At 54.5% G+C, this 21318-nt stretch overlaps 2 protein-coding genes across 14 annotated transcripts in view; both read left to right on the top strand.

Annotated features, from left to right (window-relative positions):
* UNC13B (unc-13 homolog B) overlaps nt 1-4043 on the top strand; it is a 179745-nt gene extending 175702 nt beyond the window's left edge. For all 9 annotated transcript variants that reach the window (XM_081212557.1, XM_081212561.1, XM_081212563.1 and 6 more), the window contains 3 exons: nt 1375-1467; nt 2088-2247; nt 2619-4043. In XM_081212557.1, coding sequence (XP_081068683.1) covers nt 1375-1467; nt 2088-2247; nt 2619-2904 — 539 coding nt within the window. In that variant the 3' untranslated portion in view covers nt 2905-4043. The remainder of the gene's footprint in view (nt 1-1374; nt 1468-2087; nt 2248-2618) is intronic.
* A 4848-nt stretch (nt 4044-8891) lies between these two features.
* LOC308597122 (phospholipid-transporting ATPase ID-like) overlaps nt 8892-21318 on the top strand; it is a 75693-nt gene continuing 63266 nt past the window's right edge. For 2 of the 5 annotated variants that reach the window (XM_081212678.1, XM_081212679.1), the window contains exons 1-2: nt 13551-13826; nt 19822-19903. Coding sequence is in view for 4 of the 5 variants with exons in the window: in XM_081212679.1 (XP_081068805.1) it covers nt 19858-19903 (46 nt within the window). In the remaining variant the exon portion in view is untranslated. Of the gene's footprint in view, nt 9135-13550; nt 13827-13927; nt 14157-14209; nt 14345-19821; nt 19904-21318 lie in introns of those variants that run through there. The other 3 variants (XM_081212680.1, XM_081212677.1, XM_081212681.1) reach the window with 3 other exon arrangements.

Here is a 21318-nt window from a genome sequence, read left to right on the forward strand (position 1 = left end):
CTCTTCTCTCTCTCCATCCTGCCTGCTGCTTGCCCCAGTGCATGGTGGGAAAGGGATTAGGTTTACGGCTAATGAGGATGTCCGTCCTGATAAGGGTATGTTCCAGGCCAATGTTGCCATGACAACATTGGCCGGCTGCAAACCTGCTGTGCTTTGGAGCCCCCCACCCTCACCCCCCCTTGGCCTTTCTCTGCCCCCCTCTAGCACCCCAGGCCTTTCCTCCCCTCCTGGATCACTCGCCTCGTAGCATCTTGTGGCGTGCGCCTTGCAATCTCCCCCCGGGGAGGGGTGTGTGTGCTCTCCCTGGGGAGTTTTGTCAGCCTGATGGCAGAAGTGTGCAGCTCTGGATGTTCGAACAGCCGTCGTGGTGAGAGAAATAGATGCTTCACACTTTGCACAGTAGAAGGCTCCTCTGAGCATGCACCGAGTGCACTGTGGAGCAGCCGACTGAGATGGTCTCAGTTCTGGACCCCAGGCGAACAGTGCGCCTCATTCGACGCTGTGGTGGACAGTCCAATGAAGGCTTGGCTTTCGGCTGAAGCTCTTTCTGCAAATCTGGAAGAGTCTGTATGGTTAAGATGGGTTCAAGCTCCCAGGAGCAGGCGGGGGCCGTGAAAGGCAGGGTGAGGTTGGAGCTTCTCTCTGCTCCTGAGGCTTTGCCACTGCTCTCCGCACATCCTCCTCCCACCTGACTCAGTTTCATAATCAGCAGGAGCCTTTAAAATGCTGCACCAGGTGAAGGATGTGCACTGGAAAGCCTGCTCTGCGGAGACACAACTGCCACCCCAGAGGGTCTGTTTTAGCCACCTGGCAGCCCCCCACCCCCAAAACACACCCTCTGGCCCTGCCATTGCCTTCATGTTGTGTGTCTGAGAGGACAGTCTCCAGGAACCAAAGTGTTGAGCGTGTGGCAGCTCTGAGCCAGCGCCTCTGCCTGCTTTTGCAGTGCCCACCCACTGTCTCGACTGGGTCCCTTTGGTGCTAAAATGCCTTGAGAGAGACACACAAACACCTGTCAGTGGTGGGAAGCGTTGCTGAGGAGCAGGAGGGAGAAGCCTCCAAGGGGGCTGTGGATCGGCAGCCAGTAGGTGCTCTTGACCGGGGAACAGCAGCCCCTTCCAGGGGGCACGAGGCAGCCAGGCCCCCCCTGCCTAGAGCTGGGCTGACTGTGCTTTGGGCAGGAGGAAAGAGAGCAGGGATCCAGTCCAAAGAAGATAGCAGAGAACTAGGCTTCAAAACAGAAAGGCAGGAGGGAGCAGAGGCGTGGGGGGGGGAGTCTTTGGGTAACGGGATGCAGTCATCGTCGTCGTCCCCCCGACTTTAGGCACATGCCAATGCCGTCTGTGGCGCTCTTTCTCTTTCTCTGCCCCCCAGGCTCAGGAGTGGACGACCCCGTGGGCGAAGTGTCCATTCAGATCGACTTGTACACACACCCCGGCACCGGGGAGCACAAGGTCACGGTGAAAGGTAACCAAACACACCCACCCACCCCGCTCCTCTGATGGTCTAGCAGCCAGGCCTGGTCTCTTGGCAACCCCGGAAATGTCAAGGCAGCCGCTGTGCTGGAGAGTTGGCCATCCAGGCGGGCACGGAGTGAGTCTTTGAGCAGAACAGGCTGCCCGCCTTGCTCTCTCCCCCCCCCCCCACAATCGCCCCCAGAGGCTTGCAGGACTGTCACTCACCAGGGTGGGGACTCCCTTTCGGAGCAGCCTTTTGTGGGTGTGGCTTCGTTGCAAGTGGAGAGGCCAGCTGCCCTTGGGGACAGGCTGAGCTGTCTCTAAAGTAGCACAGCCATATACTGGTCCACGAGCTTCCCAAATGGCAGAAAGAGCTTTTCCCTGGTCAGGACAGTGGTGTGGGGAAGATGCGTCTGTGGGAGGCCGGCCAGCGGCCGAGGAAGAAGCTTCAGTGAGAGTGTGTGCCTTGAGCTGGGCAAGAGGGCCTGGGCTTCTGCCTTGGGCAGCCTCTCGGGTTGCTGCTTGTTGCGTATGGTGAGTCCAGACCCCCTTTGCCCTCTCTGGCTTGGCCAGGGGATGTGGAGCGGTTGAGCCGGACCTCTCCCCCAGCCTCTTTCTCTCCTCCCGCAGTGGTGGCAGCCAACGACCTGAAGTGGCAGACTTCGGGCATGTTCCGCCCTTTCGTGGAGGTGACCATGATTGGGCCACACCAGAGCGACAAGAAGCGGAAATTCACCACCAAGTCGAAGAGCAACAACTGGGCCCCAAAGTACAACGAGACGTTCCACTTGTAAGTCCTGTCCTCTCCCTCCCGTCCTCTCCCCAACTGGGTCAAGAGACAGGCAAGCAGCCCCTCGGCCTGGGAATGCAGGATCAGGCCACGCAGAGGGAGCCTTGCAGGAATCCCACAGCCCTTCTCTCCCTCGCCCTGCAAGCGCAGGGTAGCCTTCGCAATATGTGCACGGTGTTTCTTAGCCTTTACCAAAGTGATAAAACTGAATATGATGAGACGAAACAAGAGAACTCCTGGCAGGAGCAAGGCTCAGGAGGAAGATGCCAACTTCCCAAAGGGCTTTTTCCACTGGGGGTGGGGGGCTCCTGGTCCCGGGACCCCGTCTCCCTGCCAGAGTTTTAACGGGGCGTCCCCTCGCTCTCTTGCAGCATCCTGGGGAATGAGGACGGGCCAGACGCCTACGAGCTGCAGGTGTGCGTGAAGGACTACTGCTTTGCCCGCGAGGACCGTGTGCTGGGCATCGCCGTGATGCAGCTCCGGGACGTGGCCGACAAGGGCAGCTGTGCCTGCTGGTGCCCGCTGGGGCGGAGGGTCCACATGGACGACACGGGGCTGACGGTCTTGAGGATCCTCTCGCAAAGGACCAACGATGAAGTGGCCAAGGAGTTTGTCAAGCTGAAGTCGGAGTCGCGCTCCACGGAGGAAGGGAGCTGAGCCCTCCTGCGTTTCCACCCTTCTTGGGTGACCGATGCCAACGTGTGCGGAAAGCGCAGCCGCCCGCTCTCTTTGACCAGGGGAGGAGCCTCGCGTCTCGGTCGGCCCCTTTGCCGGCCGCAGGAGACCTGTCTGGACCCTTAGCAGAAGGCAGAGAGTCAGAGCAAGGGGGGGAGGTCTTGGACTTGGGGTGCCTGCCTCCGTCATGGCTGCTCCTCTGGGGTTGGCGCTGCGGAGCAAGGAACACTATTCTCTTGCGTGGGCAGGAAGACGAAGCCAAGGTGGGCCAGACACTCCTGGCCTGAGGGGGGTTGGGGGGTGTCCACGTTCTGCAGAGGAGATTTCAAGGAGGAAGGTGAGCAGCTGCTTGTTCCAGGCTGATTCCTTGGGAGTCCAACCTGTTGGTGAGCCTGACGCCTTTGCTGGTTTTGGGTGGGCAGGAAAGCCCAAGGTCAGCTGTGTTTTGCCCGGAGCCTGGTTGAGCCCGGGTCCGAGTGGAAGCAGGGGGGGCTGCAGGAGCTTCACTGCCCCCACCCCAGACAAGCACAACACTGACCAAAAATCCCCCCTTTGCCCACCTGAGCACCATCCTCTCTCTCAGGGCCGCCTTATTCTCCATCCTCTTCTGTTTCTGCGCCAAGTCTTTGTCCTGGGAGTCTCTCCCCCCCCTTCCCCCCCCCACAAGTGTTGCTTTTGGGCCGTGCAGGGAGGGAGAGGTTTTCCTGGTGCAACCATCGTGAACCCACCCACCCACCGGAAACAACTTTGCACTAGGAACCGTGCAGTAAGAAGCCAAGCTGCCAACTGCCATGGCGGATGACCCGGCCCCCGCCCTCCGTGTGCTGTGGCCCTCAAAGAAACACCCAAGAGCCGCATGTTGAGGGGGGATTCTATTTGTATATTGGGGGGGTTGTTTTTCTATTTTTTTCCTCTTGGCACTTGTACAGCTGTATAATAACAGACCTTGTATTTCTCAGACCTGCTTTTAGACGCCGTGTAGTTGTTGTCAATGGATGTAAGATAAAACCGCTCTTTGGATCACCACAATTATTACTGTTGCGGTTTTTAATCCCTGTTTAATGTGCCGCTGTGGCAGGAAGCAATCCGTGTAACCTTTAATAAAGGACCTTTTAGCAGCACCTCCTGCCTCCAGCCCCTCTTACTGGACTTCCCCTGTTGAAGGTGCACGCCAGGCTCCAGCCGTTCCCTCTTCAGGCTCCCCCAGAGGCCTCAGGGCCTGTTCCTTGAACCTCCATGGAGCAGCCTTCGTTGCAGAAGGGGTGGGCCTGGGGAGAGCCCCCGGTTGCCCCGGAGCCTCCCAAAGAGTGTCTCCATCCCCCAGGTGAGACACTTCCCACCACAACCCCAAATGGAGGGCGATTCCAGAGCCCTTCACTGCTGGGCCACCCAGCACCAACTGGCTTCTGGCCTTGGGTTGTCTGCCGGATTTGACCCAAGGCCCGTCCGGATCGCGTCCAGCCTCCTGATCCCCACGGGGCCAACACGTCGTCTCCCAGCCGTCGCGTTCCCCAGCACCTGGTCCTTTGAAGCATCCTGCCATCTCCTGAGGGAGCTTAGCAACCATCCGCAGCCAAATTCCTCTATGCATGTGCCTGGTTCTCCCTTTTAATAGTAATAATAATAATAATAATTTTATTTATATCCCGCCCTCCCCAGCCGAAGCCGGGCTCAGAGTGCCTAACAACAGTAAAATAATACAGCATTCTAAAATCAATTCATTCTAAAATCAGTTCAGATCCAATTAATGGCAACCATTGGGCTAGAGTTCTGTGAGGATTACGAAAGGAGGGGGTCAGGCTGTGCCTTGGCCAAAGGCCTGGTGGAACAGCTCTTTTGTGAGCTACCTGTGTGCCATGTGAAGAAGTCTGCTGTCGCCTGGCAAGTCATTCCCTTGACACTTGTCCCCAGCTTCCTGGGGGTGGGGAAGAATCCTGCCTCCTGGCGGTTTCTTGGCAATTGCTCCTTGCTAGGTCAGAGTGTTGGCTTTCGGGCATCATCCAGGCGCCTTGTCTATGCAAGAGCTGCCAAGAGGCTTCCTTCGTGTCATGAAATTCTACTCAGTATTGATCCAGAGCAAATTCCAACATATAGTTAGCAGAGTGAAAACTTAAACACGTTGCAGGATTCCCAAAAAATAGACCAGAGGCAATTAATATTTCATCCAGCAGATCTTTCCTGCTCCTGGAGGCAAATGAGCAAAATGGTCACAAATGCAAAAAATTCAGGATTGGCCCTTTCAATAAGAAATCCAGTTGCAACAGACTTAAACTTACAATAATTTATAATAAGTCTAAACCATAACACTCAGCATACTATGTACAGAACACCAGAAGGAAGAGAGATAGAAAAAGTGAAGCCCAGGCTCCTTCTGGCCTCTTATTATAGTCAGCCTGACCTTGACAGAAGGGATAAGAGAACCAGTTTAAGCCAACTGTACTCAGCATCTCTGATGGAAGAACATCAGGAACCTTCTGCCTGTTTCTTTCACGCAGAGAAGCTGCCACAACCCTCTTGAATTAAGTAGAATAGGAAAGATCTCTGCACATCAGATCAATACTTTCTGCACGAAGAAATGCAAACTGACGCTTCCTTCAGGGGGCCAGAAGATGCAGGCCCAGCCCTGAGGGACAAGGGGTCAGTCCAGCTGAGCCTTAAAAAGAAAGAAGGTCCTTGAGGACTTGGTCCTGTGACAAAGAAAGCAAAATCTGTATTTCTGGCACCAGTGGCAAAATAGGCAGTGTGTTTAGTGTGTCTTTAGTTTCTCTGAATGGGAGGCTTGAGAGGGGCAGTGGGAGCCCCACACCCAGGGGGAGATTCAGCAGACACTGCCTGGGCAGACTGGATGTTCTCGCCTGCTGAGCAAGCCATGACTTTCGGAGGAAGCTCAAGACCATTTAAGGCACTAGCATCTTCTATGAAAAGCAGGATTCTTGCATAGATGGACCACTTTTGGAGCATCTCTGATTGAGTTCAGGCTGAACCGCTTTATTATTTAAACAACACAAGAATGTGGTGCTTTAGAGAGTAACCGCCAAAGAAAGACGAGAGAAGCCTTGCAGTGTGATTTCTGTCTGGAGGGAGAGTTGAAGGCCACCACAAAGATGCCAGGAGAACCTTTCTTGCCTTGACAGGCAGCTGTCCGGGAGCCACGTGGGTGGGTGGGCTTCGTTCTATTCCTGCCGGCTACACCGGAGAGCCGCCGCTTGCCCACCTCTTCCCGTGGGAGCGCTGGTCGACTTTTGCAGTGCTGCCTCCTCCCTGTTGCTTTGCAGTCAGGAAAGAAGCTAAGGAGGTGAAGTTTTCTCTTGGTGAGTGCCTGGATCTCTGGGGGGCTGAGCTGTTCCTTGGACAGAAAGGGGAAACATTCAACGCAGAGGACTCCTGCCTCCAACAGAAGATGGTCAGCTCTTCTCCACCTGTTTAGAAGCCAGACAGGTACAGACTGTTCTGAAACTGATTAGCTATTTCAGCCTCTTTCAAGACATCCAGATTTAGCATTTCCACTGCCTTTCTGTTGCAAAGGAGGCCGCAGGATGAGATGCCTCCTCTGGGTCATTACTGGGACTCTGTCCTGGAAACTTAATTGCCTTGAACCATGAATACTCAGAGCATCAGTTTGTGTAGACAGAGAAGCAATGTGGTTGAGCTCAGGCTCTTGGTTGCTTTGGAGCAAGGCTGGGTTTGGGGACAGGCAAGAGAAGTTGGCTGGAGGTTTTCCAGAGACATTGGGAAGAAAAAGCTGCTGGTGGTGAAAGACTCCTGCCATCATGGCAGGGAAGGTTACAGGTCCTTGTCGCCCATGAAGGGGGAGCAGGGAAAAACTTAAACATGTAGCAGAGTTTCCAAAGGCAATTGTACTTCATCCAGCAGAGCTTTTACTGATACCGAAGGGAAATGAGCATAATGGTCACAAATCCAAAACATTCAGGATTGGCACAGTCCATAAAGATCCAGTTGCAGCACTTAAATAAAACTTGCAAACTTGTAATAAGATGAAACCTTCACACTACAGCATACAGAACACCAGAACAAAGAAAAGAAAAATGAGTGAGAGCCTGGCTCCTCCTGGCCTGACTATAATAGCCAGTATGACCATGACAAAAAGGACAACAAAGCCAGTTTAAGCCAGCTGTACTCAGCTTCCCAGAAGAAATATAACCCAAACAACAGAAACCTTCCTGTTTCTTTCACATAGAAACCTTCTAGAATCCTATTCAATTAATCAGAAGAGGAACGATCTCTGCACATCGGATCAATACTTTCTGTACTAAGAAATGCAGACTGACCATTCTTTCCCTCTCTGGTTTTGAAAGTGCACAGGTAGGAGAACAGGTGATGGGGGTGCAGCCATTCCCTCCAGGGACCACGTGCTGCTCTGGCACCTCTTAAGCCCTCTGCATTGCGGGTGTGTGTGTGTGTGAGAGACGACCCTTTTGGTCCCTTTCAACTTTACAATTGTGCACAGAAATGCAGCTTTGCTCTCCTTCCACGTTGCTTGCTGAGACTGAGCTGCACATGCCGCCTCTCATCTCGCCCACTCTCTGCAATATTTGCCCAGACCGGCTGCGAATTCTCCAAGTGCAAGCCAAATGCTTGCAGGGGGCTTTGGGGGGCTGAGCCTGCGTGTCACAGATCCCAGCTGGGGCTGCAAAAGGCTGGGAGCTGCTGCTGCTGCTGCTGCTGCCGCCACCTCGCTGCTGCCAGGGTGCACTGCAAAATGGCAATGGCCTCTGCAACACCTCCTGGCTGTGTCGTTCTCAGGAGTTTCAGCTCCATCTTTGGTGCGGCTATTTCTCCTCCCTCCCCCCCCCCCCCCCGCTTGGGGCCCTGTTCTTAGAGCACCAGGATTTCCCCACCAGCTCTTGCTTCTGCCTGGCCTCTCAGTTCTCCAAAGTTTTGATGTGCTCACTTCCTCTCCGAAACGTGTGATCTGTTTCCCACAAGTCCAATACAATGCAGTGGCAAAGAACCTTCCCATTTCTCAGTTCCCTCTCCAGATAACAACAGCCTGTCTGAAGCAGCTATTGGAGAGAAACAGATCCCTTTTTGTTGATTCCAGGCGGACAGACTCTGGGGCACTTGGCAGCAAGAGCAGAGTGCGAAACACGAATAACACTGGCTGTGCCCTCATAAGAACATAAGGAGCATTTACTTACAGGGTCTAGAAGCGGCCATTACAGCAGCAAAATGAAGGCAGGGCTATAACTGCTGTCTAAGTTGCAAAAGGAAAAATGTAAGTTCGCAAATGGCGTCTGAGCTGCAGAGCTCAGGCATGCCTGTGCGGTCAGCTTGGAAGCGTGGCGAAGAAAGACAAAGTCATCTCACAGAGTTCTCTCTAGCAAATGTGACAGGAAAGCTCTGTGAGCCTCAGACTCTTCATGTTCCCATCTGCCCAAAGCATGACTTGTCGGTTTGACTGCAATAATGCCCCTACAGTATTCTGAAGCATCGCTGAGGAATTGGAGCAGAGCCCTCTCCTCCTCCGTGAAGTTGTCAAACCCTCTTTTGAAGCCACCCAAGTTGTTGGCCATCCCTCCAGTGGGAGGGAGTTCCATAGTTTAACTCCGCAAAGAAGGACTTTCTTCAGACACTTCCACCTGCTCCTCCTATCCAGGCTTAAAGAAGCTCATGACACCTGAATGCTTGCTGCTTTACCAGCCCTCTTCTCTGGACCTGCCCAACTTTTCGTCCACTCGCTTTTGGCGGGGGATCCGATGAATGTGGTCTGGCGCTCGCCCCAGCTCTGCTCCTCTCACTTGCGCATGAGGGGGATGAGCTTTTCACGGGGCTGCAGCCGAGGGAGCTCTGTGGATTGCGCAGGAGCCCTGAGCAACAGCCCTGTGTTCAGTGGCAAGTCCAACGATCAAAGGCTTCTATTTGCTCAGTGCTGCTCAGTGCCATCTCCCGCCCTCAGGTGCAGGAAGTTGGCCAACCCTCTCTGCTCTCTCTGCCCACCTGCAGCGCCCGCCTAGGTGCTCCTGAGCTGTGCTGCTGCCAGGATCACGGCAGGCGCTACTGGGGTCTACTGGGCAGGGTTGGGGGCATTTAACGGATTCTCGACAGGACTTCTGGCTGCACCCATTGGGGGCTGCATGCATGCCTGAGTTTCAGAGGAACGGGAATGGTTATATGGTTGCAGCCGGGAATCGTCTTGTGCTTGCCCTGTTGGACGACTACGGAGGAAAACAGGAGTGCCTGCGAGTGGCTGGGTAAGTCTGGTCACTTGATGGCCTCTGGAGGGGGAAGGGGCCTCAGTGCCCATTGACCTGTCTGTCCTGGCCACCCAATAATCCCCTGTTCTTCTCTCTCACCTGGAGCCTCCCCTAATGGTGTGGGGACTCACACGCCAGGCTGGTTCAGGGGCTCATTCAGTTCCTCTTTACACATTGCAGGGTTCACTCCTGGGCTTGCAAACAGGTGCAGGGGCCGGTCCCCAGCACCCCTCAGCCTGGATTCCCTCCCTTTTCTCCCTTCCCCCACGACAATCGTTCACCTTCCATCCGTTGCAAAGACCCTCCTATTCCCAGGCCAGTGAGACTTGGCCCCATTTTCCCCCATTGCTTCCTTTTCTTTATTGAACATGATGTTCACATTCCATCTTTGCGCTGAACAAGACAATAAAAAGGTTGAATTCATTTCAACAAAAATAACAAAACGCTGGAACCGCACCAGCAGCAAATAAAAGCAGCAGAAGGAATCAGCCCGAAACCCGAGGTGCAATAAAGATGACTCCCACTAATGATAAAAATCAAGTAACAGCATAAAACAGGGCTGTTTTATGGTTCAAGCCATGTGTAAAAAACCCCGATGGTTATACCTTGGCACCTGAAACTAAGCAGAGCGGGTGGCAGGTGAACTTTTTTTTGGTGAGGGTGTCACCACATAAAAGCCCCTGCGCTGGCTTGACATCTGCCGCTCCACTGTGGGCGGGGTTTGCAAAGAAAGGAGTCTGCTGCCAATGGGCTTAACCCCCAGGAAGGTTCCTATGGGAGTAGCTGGTCTGTCCCATTAAAGGTAAAGGTAAAGGTACCCCTGCCCGTACGGGCCAGTCTTGACAGACTCTAGGGTTGTGCGCTCATCTCACTCTAAAGGCCGGGAGCCAGCGCTGTCCGCAGACACTTCCGGGTCACGTGGCCAGCATGACATCGCTGCTCTGGCGAGCCAGCACCAGCGCAGCACACAGAAACGCCGTTTACCTTCCCGCCAGTAAGCGGTCCCTATTTATCTACTTGCACCCAGGGGTGCTTTCGAACTGCTAGGTTGGCAGGCGCTGGGACCGAACGACGGGAGCGCACCCCGCCGCGGGGATTCGAACCACCGACCTTTCGATCGGCAAGTCCTAGGTGCTGAGGCTTTAACCCACAGCGCCACCCGCGTCCCTTTGGTCTGTCCCATTACCAGGCCCCAAATCCCATCGGACTTGGATGGCCAAAGCCAGCTCTTTCCATTGTGCCTGGAAGCACAGCTCTCAGGCTGACGGAGCGTCATTCATGCGCTGCACCACAGCTCTGAGCTCCTGCAGCCAAGACCGCCTCTGGCTGGTGAACTGTTGCGCTGCTGCACCCTGTGGGCGTCCACCCGGAGTTTGAGGAGCAGGTTTCTTCTGGAGCTGAGCTTGTGACCAGGGTGGTTTTCTGGCCAGCTCCACTTTGTAGGGGCTCCTGCTCCTCTTCCTCCTTTGGTAGGCAAAGCTTCACAATGACAGAGGTGCCCCATCTCTCTCCCCCCCCCCTCAGCTCTGAAGGCTCATGACCAGTTCCAGGCAACTGTCTCTCCTACATCTTGCTCCCATTTTTCCTGAGCTGCTTCTTCCTCTGCAGAAGCACCATCTCTTTGATTTACGCCTCCTTTATCTCCTGCCATTCCTCCAGGAAGCTCAAGGTGGTGGGGCCGGCTCTTGCCCTCACCATATTATCCTCACAACAACCCCCCCCCCCAGGTAGGTTAGGCTGAGAGGCAGTGACTGGCCTAAAGGCCACCCGGTGAGCTTCATGGCTGAGTGAGGATTTGAACCCAGCTCTCCAAGGTCCTAGTCTGACACTCTCACTCCTGCACCACGCTGGCCCTCATCTTACAGTTGATTCTGCTAGCGAAGGCTTCCTAGGGGCTCAGGCCTTTGTCCTCGCAGCTGGTAACATTTGCCAGCGTAAAAGTTTCCTGGCCCCCAAGTGACCCTGGCAGAATACGATGCCACTGCTCTGGGGCTCGACCCTCTCGAGTGGCGCACAAGGCCAGATTGAATGGCAGTTGTGGAACTGGATTGCCTTTGGGGCTCTTGCTTGCTCCCGGGCAGCAGAATATTGCCTGAAGCTGACTTTGGGGGGGACCTGGGGGTGTGCAGGAGGTCCTGGGGAGCCTCAGGCTATGAAGGAAGCCAGGGGAAGGCGAGCGCAAGTGGCGCAAGCCTGGCCTTGAAGCCGACCAGGTGCTGCTTAGAGCATGGCACCATGCCCCTCCCCCCAAATGTGGCACAGGCTGAAAAGAAGGCTCCTTCCACACCTGGCGTGGCACCTCCTAGTGGCCGATGGGTGCAAAGTGCACCTGGTGCCCATCTAGAGCCCATCCAAAGTCCTTACTTGGGTTCCCTATTGGTAGGAGAAAATGACAGAGGCCAACCAGAGAATATCGAGAAGCAAAGCAGCTAGTAAGCCTGATCTTTATTGATCTGTTGCAACAGGAAAGGAGGAGGACCCAGAACCCAGGTGAGCCCGCCCTTATATAGACAATTTAAATTCCCTCCCTGGAGTCCAAGACCACCCCCTAGAAACATCATACATACATCACAGAAGGGGTGTAGCTCAAGACCACCCCCCCCCGATACATCATTCCTACATCACAGAAAAGGTGGTCTACAACAGAAATCTGAGTGACTTGTTTATCTCGTCTGACAGGTTACCTGTTTAATGGTCACTTGATTGGATCCCTGGGGAGCCTGGCCAGTCTTGTAATGATAAATACTTAGTAATGATAAATAGTTCCTGAGTCAGGTCACAGGCTCACCCTATTCAAACACAGACAGACATATACCCTTAAGACAGGATTTGTGAAGGAAGAGACAATGGGGAGGCTTTTCCATTTTCCTTTGACCTTGCATTTGGTCAGTTTGAGACAGTTTGGGAATAAAAAATGGTTCCAGGTTGGTCTTCCTGTGCTGATCTATGTACGTGCTTGGTTGGTACACTTATGAACATTTCACAAATATCTAAGACCTCAAAATTCCTATCACACTGGCGCCTGGCTAATTTTGAACCCTGTACTCTCCATGCATCGCAACTGATCTGAGAGGGAGGGGGCAGAAAATGTGCTTTGGTAGGCTTGGCTGCCTCTTGACTCCTCTTTCAGGTGCCTCAAATAAAACGATGGAGGGGGCTTGTCGGGGGGGGGGGTGTAGCCCCGGCTCCTCGTGAGGCTTCAGGGCCCCCAAGGAGAAGCCCAGCGCAGCAGCCAGACCCGGGGGAGGGAGACAGGCAGCCAGACCCAGCACGGGACACAAGGAGAGTCGGCTGCATCAGACCAGTGGCCCGTCCAGTCCAACATCTTGTTCTCACCGGGCCAAGCAGATGCCACAGGCAGGATCTGAGCCCAAGAGCAGCTCCCCTTCCTGCAGTTTCCAGCCACTGGCGTTGAGAAGCCTGGCTGCCTCCAGCTGTGGAGGCCCATCAGGGCTAGTAGTCATCAACAACCCTCTCCTCCTCCGTGAATCTCTCTCATCCTCTTTTATAACTGGCCAACCTGGTGGCCATCCCTGCCCCTGCAGCAAAGCCTCCAACATTTCTCTGATGAAATTAGGGAAGTCCCATCCCATAATGGTGATTTTACTCTTTAAACCCCACACATCACACTGGGCTGCCCCAGCCACTCTGGGCAGCTTCCAACATATATAAAACCATTAAGCATTTTTGAAAAAACTTCCCTATACAGTATTGCCTTCGGATGGCTCAGGGTTTGGATAACTCCACACCCTCCAACATTTCTCCAACGAAAATAGGGACATCTTCAGGAAAAGCAGGGCGATCCAGGCTCAGACCAGAAACCGGGACGTCTTCTCTAAATCAGGGACGTCCCTGGAAAACAGGGGTCTGCTGCAGGAGGGAGTTCCTCAGTTTAACTCTGCACTGCATGAAGAAGGACTGTCTTTGATCCGGGCTGAATCTCCAAACCTTCTGCTTCAGTGGAAGCCCTCTTGCTAGGAGAGTTGGAGAAGAAGAAGGTTTCTCTGTCCCCTTTCTCAAGGCCAGGCATCAGGATATAAACTTCTATCTTGTTGCCTCTCCGTTGCCTTTTCTCTAGACTGAAAAGTCCCAAGTGCTGCCCCCTTTCCTTTCGGGGAGCCCCTTCAGCCCTGGGTCATTTCAGTGGCTCTTTGCTGCTTCCCAGAGTGGCTGCTGGCTCCTTTGGATGCCCTTCCGTTGGCACCAGCTCCCTGAGCCCCCCTCCCTCTTGGTCCTTCTGCTCCAGGCTCCTCGCCTGCCCGGGTCCTTGGCTTCCCTCAAAGCCTTGCAGCTGCTTTACGGAAGCAAGCACCCTTTCCCTATCTACAGGAAGCGGCGGGGAGGGGGGGCCCTGACAGAAGCCTTTGGCCCCAGGCCCAGACCACAGAGTGGAGCAAAGAGGAGGAGGAGGAGGAAACTCTGCAGAGCCCAACTCCTCTGCCCGGGACCTGGAAGAGCTGGGCGGCCTTTGCCTGGCTCTGAGCCCCTCCAATCGGCAGGTCTGGGGTGCCTCCTGTTCCCCATAGCTGTGCCCCCTCTCTGCTCCCCTCCCCACAACTGGCTCCACGCTGCGCAGAGTCAGGTTTGGACTAGGGGTGTGTGGAGCGCCTGACACATCTGGAAGTTGCAAAGGCCCATGGAGGCGGAGGAAGTGAGCAGCCCGGCTGCTGGGAGGCGACGCCTTGCAGGGTAAGATGGGAGCTCCTGGGGTGACTTGTTTGCCTTCCTGTCAGCCCCAGATGTGGCCCAGCTGCTGTCTGAGAGGAGGAGGAGGAGGAGGAGCTGCCGCTTGGGCATCTCTCTTCCCACGCCTCCTTTCCAGGAGGGCGTCAGAGCCGGAGCAAATCTAGGAGCTTTGCTGGGGGGTCAGGCTGTGGAGCTGTGCCCCGTCTCCTTTGCAGAACCTCTCTCCACTCTGGGGCAAAGGAAATGCCACGGGACATGTTTGGGCTCCTGCAGAGGGTCTTGGCGTCAAGGCAAAGGAGCGACAGGGAAGCCCACCCTCCTGCGGAGAGCAGGGTATGTTGGTCCAAGGCAGGCCGGAGGCGCAGCCAGGTTCCTGGCCTGGGTTCAGCTGGGCATGTGGTGGCCGCAGGTCTCCTCCTGAGCCCTTGGTATGTTCTGACGGATGCAGGTTTCCCTGCTTGGAACTGCAAAGGAGTTTTTACGAGCAGGACTCACTGACAGTCTAGCGCTGATGCGGGTTGGTATGTAGCAGAAAAGTGAGTCGGCTTTTGCTGGCTGTTGTGGGTGCTGCTCTGCTCCCCTTGATTTTGCTCTTGCTATGCGGCCAGGATCCCGGGTCTTCCCTGGCAGGGAGAGCAGGAGGGGAGCCTCGTGGGGCCCCTGGATCAGGAGGCCTGTCTGGGAGGGGGATGCCCTGGGGTCGGGATGAAGGTCCTGGAAGGCCCCTGGGAAGAGACAGGCTTCTGCTTGGCAGTTCCAGCCAGCGAGGGGAGCTACCCCCCTCCCCAAATTACTCTTCTGGGTTGACAAGGCAGTGGAGCTTTGGCCAAGTTGGGGAAGAAAAATGTGGCTAGAAGCCCAAAGCTGAGGGACTGGACAAAAGGCAGAGCCTTGCTTTAATCCCAGGCCTCCTCAGATCAGAGGTTTGTGTGTGCGTGTTTCCTTTTTGTGCACCTGCATCCTGGCTGGTGAAGCCAAGTCCGCACGAGGTCTGCCCACCTGTTTCAGTCATTTGCCTTTGATCTGACTGACAATGTGAGTTTGCATGTTACCCAAATGCTTTCCTATTTCTGGGGCCACGAGGGGAATCATCGAGTCATAGAGTCGAAAGGGACCTCTGAGGGTCATCTAGCCCAACCCCCAGCAATGCAGGATTTGCAGCCCAAACATCCCTGACAGGTGACCTCTACTTAAAACCTTTCAAGGGAGAGCCGTCCGCTGTCAAAGAGAAAGTTCCTCGTAATGCAGCAGGCAACTTTCCATCAAAAGCTCCTGGTTGGAAGGGAGCCTTTCTCCTCTCTCTGGCAGCCACAGCCAGAACCAAAACAGCCTCTCCAAGTCAGAAAGTGAAGGGGCCTCATTTTCTCTCTCGATTCCTCTTCCCCTTCCTCACTGTCTGACAATTCCCAGGCAGCCCAAAGCAGCGCTTGTTGCCTCCCCCTTCCAGGCCAAAGGAGAAGCCTTATAATTCCTTGACTCCTTCCTGCTTCTGGGCTGCTGTTCCCAGGAAGGCTCACCTGGTGCTTCCGTTATATATCTTTAGGTGCCAGGCAAAAACTTCCCTCCGTAACCTGGCCTTTGGCCTTTTGGAAGTGGGTGGGACGCTAAGTCACTTTGGGTTGTCCTGGGCAAGATGAACAAATTTAATGAATAATATTGTTGGCATCTGCCTAGAATCATAGAATCCTAGAGTTGGAATAGACCACAAGGGCCATCGAGTCCAACCCCCTGCCAAGCAGGAAACACCATCAGAGCACTCCTGACATATGGTTGTCAAGCCTCTGCTTAAAGACCTCCAAAGAAGGAGACTCCACCACACTCCTTGGCAGCAAATTCCACTGTCAAACAGCTCTTACTGTCAGGAAGTTCTTCCTAATGTTTAGGTGGAAACTTCTTTCTTGTAGTTTGGATCCATTGCTCCGTGTCCGCTTCTCTGGAGCAGCAGAAAACAACCTTTCTCCCTCCTCCTTTTATATATTTGAACATGGCTATCATATCACCCCTTAACCTCCTCTTCTCCAGGCTAAACATGCCCAGCTCCCTTAGCCGTTCCTGTCTTGGAAGACAGTGGAGAGCACCTCTGGGGTGAAGTCAAACAGCTGCGCTGGCAGCACCAAAGTGACCTCCTTGGGGTGCAAGCCCAGGCAGTGTGTCTGGAGGGCCTGGGCTGCCCAGATGACAAGACCCCCTTTCGCCCCCCTCCCTCATGTGGTCCTCAGGGAAGCAGAGGGAGATGTTGGGCACCAGCTTGGCTGCCAGAGTTGCCAGGAGGAGGCATTCAAGGTGCCACCCAACTGCCTTAGGGACTCCACTTCGGATTTGTGCTGGGCTTCCTGAAGCCCTTCTTCTCCTCAAGATATCCTGCAGGGCAGCAGAAGTTTAGGGTCAGAAGTGTCCCTGCCTAAAGAGGTGTAACATGTATCATTTCTCTGGCAGAGATCCACACAGCTCTATGCGGCCGGAAATGCTGCTTATTCGGCCTCCACTCCTACTTATTTTTTAACTGACCTGGATTTCTGGCCTGCTGGTTTTTGGTTCTGCCAAAATTATAGTCTTACCGCAGCAAATGGAACAGAATATTTGCTGGAGCTGCCAGTGTTCAAAATGCTTGGAAGGACATCTTGGAAAGTGCATGAGAGTCTTCTTTCGGCAAAAAAGATGTGCAAAACGGAAAATTAAAAATAGATTTGGTGACGCGACCAGAGCTGGAGCCGACCCTGGACAGTGGTGCGATCTCCAAAAAAGGAGACGTTCCACGATGCTCCCAGGCAGATGTCGCTCAACTAGATAATTTATTATTTCTTCATCCTAATGTGTATGAGAGATGCAGCAAGGCTAGACCAAGGAATGAAACAATTTATCAAAACATTTCAAATGAAGTGTTTTTAAAAAAACCACTGACAGAAATGGAATCTCTCATTTAGTCTATTGAGCATCACAAAAACCGCTCCTGTTCATCACAGAGACCGCTAACCATTTCCCTCTGAGCTACTGACTGACTGATCTCACTTGGGAATGGCTTCGGCTGGTTTGTGTGAATAAAGGGAATGAGTTTTGCTCTTTGAAACAGAACATTTAAAATGTAGTTTGGTTCTTAAGCAAATGGGTTGTTTATACACTGTTTATCTCAATCCCAAAGCAGTGGACGTCTCATAAATATATCTAAAATATACCTCCTCTTAATTCAACTACCGATCAAAACTAATCTTCAAACTGAAGACATTTGCTTTCCTTTCCCCTCTTGCAAGAGGCCTTCTAAATCAAGGTGTCCTCTCAGTCAATGAGGCACAGCCAAATCTGTTGGCCCTCCCTGCTCATCTCCAACACCCTGAATGCTACGAGGGTCCTCAGCAACCTCCTCTCCTCTCTCCCTGCCCCTTTCTCCTAAGAGTCCAGTTTTCTAGGGCTTAAGAGCCCCTCCCAGGTGATCTCCTGAACAGGAGTGGCCAGCTTGGGTTGATTTTAACATGCTCAATCCAGTGTCTGGTACCCAGGAATCAGGAGGGGGAGGTGTCCAAGCAAATTCATAGCAATGTTTTAGCAGGCCCTGGAAAACAGTACAGGCTGCATCCCTCTTGCTACTGTGAAGAGTCAAGGACCAGCTCTCCCCGGATGTCCTTGCACTCTTGCCCTGCTCCCGAAGGTCTGTGCCCTAGCTTGCTTCCCGTCATGTGTCCGGAATGTGGTTTGCAATCCCTTCCAGAAGCAAAGCAAAACTTTCCTTTTTCCTTTCTCCTTCTGTGATGGAACTCCTATTTGGGGACTTCCCTGGCTTTTTTCTGGCCCACGTAGGACCAGTCTGGATAGTTGGCCTTGGTGAAGATTTGACGTTTTCATCCCCAAAATGTTTTTGATTTGAGTTTCTACTGAAATGAGCTGCATTTTGATGTTGTATTTAATCTTGTTTTTAAGTTGTATTTTAATCAATTGTTTTTATACCTGGTGTTAGCCGCCCTGAGCCTGGTCTTGGCTGGGGAGGGTGGGGTATAAATAAAAATTATTATTATTATTAGGCCTTCCGGACAGGTCTGGTTCTGGCCTCCGCAAGATCTCTGGGGGCTTCCCTCCCTGCTGGAGCCGAGCAGGGCTAGTTGCCACCACATCCTAAAGCGCCATTAGCGGCAACATCGCGGCCGTTGTGCAAATCTGTTTCGGGCCCCGGCTGCCTATTCTTCCCCCTCTCTCTGTTTCTGCAGAGGAACAATCCCTGCGCACTGGAGGGGAGTGGTATGGCCCTTAATTGCTGGGCTCTCCTGTTACTGCAGATGGTTGTCTCGGAAGGGGTGGCAGACGCCTGGTCGGCTCTGGTTACTTGGCACCTCTCAGGGCAGGTAACCGTATAACGGAGTTAAAACACTAGACGAAGACCTGTAGCTGGAGGGAGGGCAGCTCTTGCAGGGTGGGGCAGGGAGACAGAAGGCTTTGCCGCTGCCCTGGTCCAGAGACCCCTCCCCACCGAGGCCATTTGCCCCAGGATGGAGGCGAGATCCCATTTGCCTTTAAACTGTCGATGAGGAAGCCTCAGTTGAGCTCTGCCAGTGGCTGTCTCCTCCTCCCTCCTCTTGGGGTCTCTGTATCTGATGGTTGCTTGGTCCTGGGATCAGGTGAGGGGCCCCTGTCCCCCCACCCCCCAATTATGGCAGGGGCAGGGAAGGTGGGAAGACTAAGAGGACAGAGGAAAGGAGGGGAAGGGAGAGGAGAGGAGCAAAGGACGCCTAGCAGCACACACCCCGTCTGCCCTGACGTGGCTGCTTGGTGTTCCTTGAGGGCTAGTAGCTTGCGAGGCAGACTGGACTCCCTTGGAAAGGGTGGGCTCTGCTTCCGCTGGAGGTTTTCAAGCAGAGGTTGGGCAGTCGTCTGTCAGGGATGCTTGAGCTGAGATTCCTGCATTTCAGGGGGTTGGGCTGGATGGCCTTTGGGGGTCCCTTCCAACTCTGCAGTTCAAGGATTTCAGGTGCTGCCCAGGAGGCTCCTGGCAACCTGAGATTTGGCTTCTCCCTGTGATCTGCAGATGGAGCTCTTCCTTGCAACAGCTGCTTGCCTTGTGGACCACCCACCTCCCTCTTTCCCCCTGGGGTGCAACTGCCTTTCGCCTCTTTCAACCCCCTAAGGATCTCAGGCAGGCATGTGGGGCCGGGTCCTGCTGTAGGAGTTGCAGGGGCCTTCAGGCGGACTGGGGGCAGGCAAGGTGCTGGCAGCTGCCTCTGCTGCCCCTGCTGCTTTCTGCTCCTTCCCCACAAGGAGCTCCCGGCAACAGGCAAAACAGATCCCTCCATGTTGGTGAGGGGGGAGGGTTTCTCTCAGCATCATATTGCTTGGAAGGCTGATCCACTGCATTTCAGGACAGTTATCTCTCGACCTATTCACTTTTTTAAAAAATTCATAAAATTTATACAGTTTGATTGTTTAAAAAAAACCCTCAAATTAGTTTACGGAAAGGACAAAATGCTAAAATTATCATAAGAATTGGCAACAACGATTTAAGACTTCTGAAAAGTTAAAGCAGCAACAGACTCAAAGCAGGTTAAAAATTGCACTGGCCTTCTGAATCTCTTGACAGGCTTGCCTAAGCAAAAATGTCCAAAAGGGTTCATTGAGGGCACCTGCCTGATGTCTCTAGTCAGGGGGTTCCTAGTGTTGTTCTTGCCCTCGTACGGCTGCCCTGCCCTTTTGGGGAGCCCGGGAGGGTGTTGCTTTGCCCCTCCTGCCTCTCCACGCTGAACACCTGGGCAGCAGGACAGGTGAGCAACAGGCCCCCAGGTGGGCTGGAGCACAGTGTCACCTGCTGCGAGGCAAAGTGAGTAGCACAGGTGAGCAGCAGCAAGGCGGCCACTTTCCTCCTCCTCTTCCTCCTCCTCCTCCTCCTCCTCCTCGTGGTGCTGTAACCGTACCTGCCCCCTGAACTGTGCCTGCTTCCTCAGAAATAGGGCTGAGCCACCTGGCTGGAGAGGCAAGAGGCGGCCTTGGAGTCAAGATCCTTCTTTCTCTCCCTCTGCAGGAACTCCAGAGCAGACTGCTGAAAGGATCTGCCGGGATGCCGCTCTTCGGATTGGGGTCCGGCCAGAAGAAGCGGCTGGAAGGTAAGCGAGCTGGACTCTTGCGGTGGGCACAGTTCCTTGGCTCTTGCCCGGATGCCCTGCAGACTCAGCTGCCGCCTGGCGCTCCATCCACCCGTCTCTCCAGCGGCAGAGCAGAGCCTGCGCCTGCCGGGCGTCTGGTTACAGCTCCCTGCCTGGAGCGCGGAGCCCAGGCCATGTGCCCGGGAGGCTGGGTAGGCAGCCCCTTCCCACAAGGGGTGGAGGGGCAGGGGGTTTCTCTCCCGGAGAGATCAGATTTGTGGGTTGCAGAGATGTACACGGGACACCGGCCTTGGTCCAGTCGCTTTGGCCTGGGGAAAGAGCTCCTTGCAATTCATGGAATCATGGAATTGTCGCTTTGGAAGGGATCCTGAGGGTCATCTAGTCCAGCCCCCTGCAGTGGAGGAATCTGTTCTCTCAGTGGCCAGTCAGAGGCCCCAAGGGGGCACCCTCAAGCAGCCCCTCCTGTGGTTTCCGGCATCTGGGCTGCCTCTCCCAATCCCTGCCCAATTAAACCCTGTGGAGGCCCCCAGGCAGTTGAAATCTCAGGGACCTCCTCCCAAATCATCTCCTAATTTTTAAAATTTTCTTTCAAGACCAAATCAATATTGTTTTGATCCGTTGCTGCGGCGCCCATCAGCCGAGGCCTCCTCTGCCTGTTTGGTAATCTGGCACTGTTAATAAGCAGGCAGAGCTGAGCTGCCACGGAGCGTGGCCTTGAGTGTGGAAGCGCTGGCTCTGTCCCCATCCTTCGCTCCGTCCTCCCGGTGTGATGGGGCAGCTTCTGCACGAGCCCAGCAGCCTCCTTGCTGCAGAGGTTTCCTCTCCAGGCTGTGGGTGCAGCAGGAACACTGCCCTCTCTGAAGCAGCAAGGGGGACGGAGCTCCAACGCTTTGCCCCCCCCCCCTTTGCCCTTCTCCCTCGTGCAGTGGCGTAGCGTGGGTTGTCAGCACCCGGGGCAAGGCAAGTAATTTGCGCCCCCTAACCCGTGGATTTGCGCCCCCTAACCCGTGGATTTGCCCTAACCCCAGATGTTGCGCCCGGTGCGGCCGGCCCCCCCTGCACCCCCCACGCTACGCCACTGCCCTCGTGTGAAGCTAACGCCCAACCAGGGCTTCTGCGTCTCCAGCCTGCCACATGTGCAGGGAAAGGGGAAGTGGAAGGAGGTTTGTGGCCCAGCCAGAGAGCCCGGCCTCTGTCCCTTTCACCTCTCACTTCTCCTCTGGCTCTTTGGGGCGGGGAAGTGCAAGGACCACGTCCGAGAGGGGGGCTGGACCTTTGAGAAGTAAAGAAGGGGAATCTCTCCCCAGGGCTGTTCTGTGGCTTTGAGCAAAGTGGCTTCCTGCTCGTGGCCTGGCTTGGGGGGCTTTCGGGGCTCCCCCCCTCCCCGTCCTGTGATTCAAGATGAACTCCGGCAC

This window comes from Podarcis bocagei (genome assembly GCF_964188305.1).
Source record: "Podarcis bocagei genome assembly, chromosome: 11".
In the NCBI taxonomy this organism is placed as follows: domain Eukaryota; kingdom Metazoa; phylum Chordata; class Lepidosauria; order Squamata; family Lacertidae; genus Podarcis; species Podarcis bocagei.